Source organism: Octopus bimaculoides, chromosome 10 (genome assembly GCF_001194135.2).
Source record: "Octopus bimaculoides isolate UCB-OBI-ISO-001 chromosome 10, ASM119413v2, whole genome shotgun sequence".
Taxonomy (NCBI): domain Eukaryota; kingdom Metazoa; phylum Mollusca; class Cephalopoda; order Octopoda; family Octopodidae; genus Octopus; species Octopus bimaculoides.
The window spans coordinates 81,894,410-81,901,826 of NC_068990.1; the positions used below are offsets into that span (position 1 = coordinate 81,894,410).

General features: G+C 33.7%; 1 protein-coding gene and 1 long non-coding RNA gene across 12 annotated transcripts in view; one reads left to right on the plus strand and one right to left on the minus strand.

Annotated features, from left to right (window-relative positions):
- LOC128248924 (uncharacterized) overlaps positions 1 to 3,254 on the minus strand; it is a 126,050-nt gene extending 122,796 nt beyond the window's left edge. For all 3 annotated transcript variants that reach the window (XR_008265079.1, XR_008265077.1, XR_008265078.1), the window contains exon 1: positions 3,138 to 3,254. This is a non-coding gene — a long non-coding RNA (uncharacterized LOC128248924). The remainder of the gene's footprint in view (positions 1 to 3,137) is intronic.
- The window catches only part of LOC106871599 (tyrosine-protein phosphatase Lar), a 586,729-nt gene that overhangs the window by 449,568 nt on the left and 129,744 nt on the right, over positions 1 to 7,417 (plus strand). The window contains exon 1 of one of the 9 annotated variants that reach the window (XM_052971335.1): positions 3,799 to 4,177. The exons of the other annotated variants lie outside the window; for them this stretch is intronic. Within the exon in view, the coding sequence (XP_052827295.1) occupies positions 3,799 to 4,177 (379 nt within the window). Of the gene's footprint in view, positions 1 to 3,798; positions 4,178 to 7,417 lie in introns of those variants that run through there. 9 annotated transcript variants of the gene reach the window in all.

The window sequence follows — 7,417 nt, forward strand, 5'->3', positions numbered from 1 at the left end:
GTGTGTATATGTCTGTGTATGTGCTTGTGCCTCTCTCCCAAAGAGTGAGAGGGGGGAAAAAAAATATATATATATATATATATATATATATATATACACACACACATAAACATATATGCATATACATAAAGGCGTATGTGTGTTTGTGTGATTAAGAAATAGCTCACTAAACACCTGATTTTGGCTTCAGCCACACTGCATGGCACCTGGGACAAGTACCGTCCACTGTAGCTCTGAGCCGACCAACGCCTTGTGAGTGAATTTGGTAGGCAGAAACTGATGAAGGCTGGCATGAGAGTGCTTGTTTACCTACATACAAATATATATACAAAGTATATAGATATTTGTGTGTGTGTGTGTGTGAGAGAGAGAGAGAGAGAGCTTGTGTTAGTGTCTCTTTGTCTTGATCAAGCATGGTGGTTGTAAATGAGCGTTATTGCCACACAAGCGGTATGCTTCCAGTTTTCCGTGCGGACATATCTGGTCATGAGGACATATTACCTTACTTGGAATTTTATTGAGTGTTGACAACAGCAAGATCATCCATCTGTAGAAAATCTCTTTTCACATATTCCAACTGATCTATGCATGCATGGAAAGTGAAGGCTAAAAAATGCCGATGATGCTGTATCTATATTACATGTGTATATATATATATACAATCACACACACACACACACACACAAAGTAGGCGAGAGCAGTGTGATACATGTATATAGTTACACACACACACACTATATATATATATATATATATATATATATATACACACACACACACACACTTATATATGTACAGACACATACACACATACTCATATGGGTATGTATATGATGCATACTTATGTGTATCATGCATATGTTGTGCATTTCTTATATACATACATGTATATATTTCATGCTTATAATGCATACAAATATATCGTAGACCATATATTTTACATGAAGATACTTTATTTAAATAAATATATATAAAGTGTACAAATATATATATATGATGATGATGATGATGATGATATGCGTGTGTGTGAGTGTAAACAATGTGTATGAAATTTAGAAGTACTTCATGATGTGTGTGTGTGTATGTGTCTTTGTGCCTATGCTTTCAACTAATGAGCAAAACTTGAATTTCTTTTATGGTCAATTTCATTTTCACATTAAATTTGACTCTTAACTTCACTTAAAGTTGCTTATATTTTTTAATGTGTTTCAAAATATAAACTGCATTTCGAGTGAACAAGTCTGAGTAGTGTACTTATTCTATCAGTCTCTTTCTTTTGGCAAACCACTATGTTACAGGGATGTAAACACACCAACACCAGTTGTCAAGCAGAAGTTGGGTGACAAACACAAAGACAGACAAACACACACACATGCACATTTATATATGAAGGGATGGGAGCCTCTTTCAGTTTCTGTCTACCAAATTCACTCAGGAGCCATTGGTCAGTCCAAGGCTGTAGTAGAAGAGACTTGCCAAGTGACACAATGGGATTGAACCCAGGCTCAGTGTGGCTGGGAAGCAAACTTCTTACCATGCCACCCCCATACATATATCATCATCATTTAATGTCCATTGTCCATGGCTTGATATATGTATGCAGACATAATTACACATTTATATATATATATACACACACACACACACACACTATATATATATATATATATATACATACATATGAATGAATGTGTATGTGTGTACATGTGCACATATATAGATATACAGAGAAAGAGGGAGACGTGTGTATCGGTATATATTTATATGTGTGCATGTATGGTTTTGTTTGTATACTTGTATGCTTATGTATAAATGTGTGTGTGTACAGACAGTTATTTCAAACTAACTATGAGGAAAAACTATGATGTGAAGTAGTGTTTTATAATCCATTTTTCTTTCCCCCGAACACTATGGTTATAAAGATCACATAGGGCACATAGAATAAAGAATAGATACCTGAATTTGATTTTGTATAAAATATTTGTATAACTTTATGTATGTGTGTGAATATATATGTATGTAGGTTTACATATATACATATATATACACTGAGGGGTGGGGAATTCTTTGGACACTGTTGTTCATTTTCCTTAGAGTTTTTCTTACTATCATATATCTGTCTATATATATATATATATATATATACTGCCCCCCCCCATATGCATATTTATATATGTATATACACACGCACATGTTTACGTGTTTTTGTTACTATCATATATTTGTCTATATATATATATATATATATATATGCATGTGTAAACATACATGTGTGTATATATATTATCTTTGTGTATGTATATATATATATATATATATATATATATATAGGGTTGGCCTTTTAAATCAAAATTCTATAAATACTATCTGTAATTCTGTATTGACTCGAATGGAAAAATGTGTCGCTCAAGGACTTCAGTTTGAACAAAATTCATGTTTCATACTTAAATGTTTTTATTAAATTTATTCAGTTGTTAAACACATAAATCTTGGAATTAAATGGTTTTGATTTACTGTCAGGTGACTTTTGGCCAACCCTGTATGTATATATATGTATATATATCATATATACTGCACTATATTTTTTCATGTTGTGAATGAGAGAATTCAGTGTCCAGGTACAATACAATTTACAGTAATTTAGTTGCATAAAAATACATCTCAAATTTTACTTAAATATGAACAATTTCTTACGTATGCAGCCACATATATAAAATATGTATGATTTTGATACCTGCACAGTCATACAATGCTCATCAATTTCATAAAAGTATATTCATGTCATGAAAAGATTATCTCCATTTCTCTATGTATGCCTCTCTCTCTCTCTCTGTATGTATATGTATATATTTTCATATACACATATACACATATACATACAGGGGAAGAGACATTCACATACACATATTCATACAAGCATACATACATATATATCTTTGTGTGAACATGCGAGCATACACACATACACTCAGATACCTACAAGCAACAAATTTAGTTGGCTGAACTTTCCTGATGCCAGTTACTTCAGTAAAGTGAATGCTAAGTTACTGTTTTCTGTTAACAACCCCTTTACCATTCTCTAACTTCTTTATAATATGTGCTTCTTTAGCTTTCTATACACTGTACCAAAATCTTACCTCTCTGCTGCTACTGTTGCTGCTGATACGGTCCCTTTTGGATGGTTGGCAGACTGGATACTTAGATGATGGGTATAGTTTCTCCTTTACAGCCCTGCTGTGGGGATCTGCATTTAGTAACTAGTCAGTACTGAAGAAATATTTCCATGGTAACCAGAGAAAATGACAATTTCATGCAGCTGGTCTTAGACCTCAACCAATGATAAAGCTTCTTCTAAGTTGTGGTGAAGTCTTTGTATCATCAAAGTGGAATGAAATCTTACCCCAGTCATGCTGCCTCATTCATTTTCAGTTGTGTGTGTGTGTTTCCTCCTGCCAACTTGGAAATAATGTGTTATTCTTCAATCACTAAAAAACATGCATTCTAGTAGGATTTAGCACTTTCTGTCTTTTTTTTTTTTGTATTATTTTTGTACATAGAAAATATAAATATAGATACATCTATATATATATCCATATCATATATAATAACAACAATAATAATAAATTGTCATTTTGTGGCAGTGGTTTTGTGACAAGCAACTACTAGAGGTGATTCAATGTGACTGCTACACCACACTATTCTAGCAGTAGTGTGAAGTCAGGATTTTACCTTGCTTGTAGTACTACTTCACTGTCATCACTACCTCTGTTTTCTTCCTCTGCTGTATCAATTATTATCATGGAGGAGAAGCGAGCGTACAGGCTCAGTCTCCATTCTTTAATGATAATAATTATTATTACAGTTGACTTAATGGCTATTGCTGATGCTTCACTTCCATCTGCACCTACGAAACTTACAATATCGCACATTGAATCTGAATCGGTTCAATTATCATGGGATAAAGCTAATACAGGAGATGTGTTATCATACATTATATTATATCGGCCATACAAAAGCAACAGGGAATTCAAGGAGATAGGTGATGTTAAAAAAACCAGGGGATATATAGTACATCCGCTCAAACCAAACACCAGGTATGAATTTAAAGTTTTGGCCAAAAATAAAAATGGACATGGTCCTTCAAGTGAATCAGTATTGGGATTAACTGGCCCCACTGGTTAGTATGTATTGTTTAAATTTTTTGTTTAATTTTTTTTTCTTTTGTTTTGTTTTAACATATCACAACATTCCTATAGAAATGGTTTACCTAGCTTACAAACACACAGGTGCACACACACACACATGCTCACTCACAGATACATCTCAAATCTTTATTGATTTTTGTTTGCTTTTTTCTTCAAGAGTTTCTGCATAAGCTATGTGGATCCCTCTCTCCCAAACCTTTCCCTACTGCTACCACATGTATTCTAATAAATAGATTGATGCTTGTCATTTGTTATTTTTATTATTATTATGAAAATGTTAGAAATCTTCAATATATTTTCATTATGTTGGTATTGTGACAATAAAAGATTGTTATTGTGAAAAGAATATATAAAACCATCATCAACAACATCATCGTTCCCCATACGCGGTTATAAATAATAAGACACGAAGAAAAGTTAGCTTTGTTGGTGATAAATATATCTTTGTTTCACACACGCAAAGTCTGGTTCTTAACTTTCATTTCAGGTTTTGCTATAATTTTATTTTTTCTGTATTCACCTGAAATCATGGGTGTTTATTTTTATTTCAAAAATTTGTATAAGGTTTATTCCTTCAAACACTCCCCTCTTTCCCCTTTTAGGTAATTAAGTAAAAAGTTAGGAATAGCTAAACGCTCATCCTGTATATCACCTTTTGGGGAGGAATTCTTGTGTATTTTGTTCTGTGTGCTGTGCGAAAGATTGGATTTTTTTTTCCTGTAAGATTGTATGTTGGTGTAGTTTAGTTTCAGTTGGGCCCCTAATTAAGTAAACTATAATCAAAAGTATTCCAACCACGACCATTCTGTTTTTTTGTTTTTTTTACCTGAGAGCATGGTATGTGATCTGAGGGAAATCTGTTTGCTATCTCTAGCATGTTAAGTGACTATATGAAGTTTCCATTGTTGATTTGTTCACAGTGTGTGTGCCTTAGTAGGCAGTGATTTGTTTTGTTAAAAATCATTTACATCTCTCCCTTAACTTGATAAAACATCTAAAGCTTTAATTTTTAATTGTTCAGTTTGCTAACTAAATCAATGGAACTCTCGAAATCATCATATGAAGTTACATTTCCTTTTTTTTTCTTTTAGTATTAGTCATTTCAGCTCTTTGTGTATGTGTGTGTATGCACACACATGCGCACATATAAATCTACATGTGTGTGTGTGTGTATTACCTGCCTTTTATTGCTGCTAGTAAAATTTTTTTTGTTGCTGCAATCTGCTAGGATTGTTAGAACATCAGGAAAATGCCTGGCGGTATTTCTACTGGTTCTTTATTTTTGAGTTCTAGTCCTGTTCAGGTCAACTTTGCCAATTAACAAGGCCAATGGTATTGGTTTACCCCTCCCTTCAGAATTTTCTAACCTTGTGCCTAAATTAAAAGCTATTATATTAGTATTATGCTGGTGGATTGGTAGAATTAGTAGTGTCAGAAAAAAAACGACAGCTCCTTTGTTACTATATTTTTGTTGAAATACACTACTGATACTTTAATTAATTTTTGGGGAAAAAATGAAGAATCGAATTTTACACTTTTATCATTTTTTTTTAAGCTGATGTTTAGAACATAAATTTATTTGAATTCTTTTTATGGAAGGTTTTATTCAGATTACTTTAAAACGAAGATTGTATCACAAAACCTGGGTGGTGTCAGGTAGGTTGGTATCAAAAGAGTTAACATTCCCTATGTATTTATTAGACATTGCCTCAAGAAGACAGTCGAATTTAATAGAGAGCAGTATATATATATATATATAGACAGTATAATTATATTACTTTAAAACACTTTTTGGAATAACAGTTGAGCTTTACTGTTGATGTGACTGTATATTGATAGTAGAGTCAAATATATTGTGAAGATCTAGATGGCTTGAACTAGGCAAAACTTGAAGTCCCAATCAACTTGATAAGCAGTATATATTAATTCCTAGTTATAAATTTCCCAAAGTGATCAAAAAGCCTTTTTCTTTCAATGCAATTTGATCTGAACTATCCATTGTATCTTTTTATTAGTTGCTTCGGTGTAGTATGAGATTTAGCTGCTATTACTAATATGCAGAGTGGTCAGCTATTACTTTTCTACATTATACTATTACATCTTGAAATATTGTTGACAGTAGCTCATCTCACTAAAAAGCTTTTATAATATCCGCAGTGGATAAAATAAAAGAAAAAATAATAATAATTTCCTGAAGCATAAAACTGGAAGAATCATTAGTGTCAGAGCTTTGCAGTATTCGTTCTGGCTCTTTACATTCTGAGTTCAAACTCCACTGCCATCAACTTTGTCTTTCATCCTTCTGGGGTCAATAAAGTTGAGTATCAGTCAACTAATTCACCTTCCCTCAAAATTGCTGCATGAGCCTAAATTAGAACCCATGTTCGATCTGTGTGTTGACACAGAAGACATGTTGCAGTGTTGTTGATTCAGACCTGATGGAGGAGACTTACGATCGAAAGCATTCCAACCTGTACTATCTCAACGTAGGACTACGTTATCCAAAATTTGTTGTTTCCATTTCTTAAGATAGGTAGTGGTTTTGAGGGGGGGTATTTGGCTGTTATTTCTAGCATGTTGTGCAACCACATAGAGGCACTCTGGCTTCTCTCAATACAGAATTGGTGCCTGAAATAAATAAGGATCATTCTCTAGCAAATGTAATGATAAAAATAGTGTGTGTGTGTGTGTGTGTCTGTCTGTGTGTGTGTCTGTGTGCGTATGTCTCTGTGTGTGTGTGTGTATGAGAGAGAGAGGAAGGGGGAAGGTAAATTGTGTATATGTCAGTAAATACTTGCTGAAGTTAAAATCATTTATAGTTTTGATGTTACTGGAACATTGATGTGTGTGTTTGAGTGTGTGAATACCTGCCCTGTGTGTGTGTTTGAGTGTATACCTGCTCTGTGTGTGTGTGTGTTTGAGTGTGTGAATACCTGCCATGTGTGTGTGTGTGTGTTTGAGTGTGTGAATACCTGCCCTGTGTGCCTGTGTGTTCCTTATCTCTAGTTATCATTTCTGGCAGTTACCAAATGTTTCACTTTTCACTGTTAGTGATAGCTAGAAGTAGTATCTTCATCAGTGCTTTTCCTTCCTTTAGGAATTTCACTGCTGCTCTCTCACTATATCAACTGAGTCACCAGCCTGTGAAGGCAATCTGAAGAATACACACACACACACACACACACACACACACACACACACACACACACACA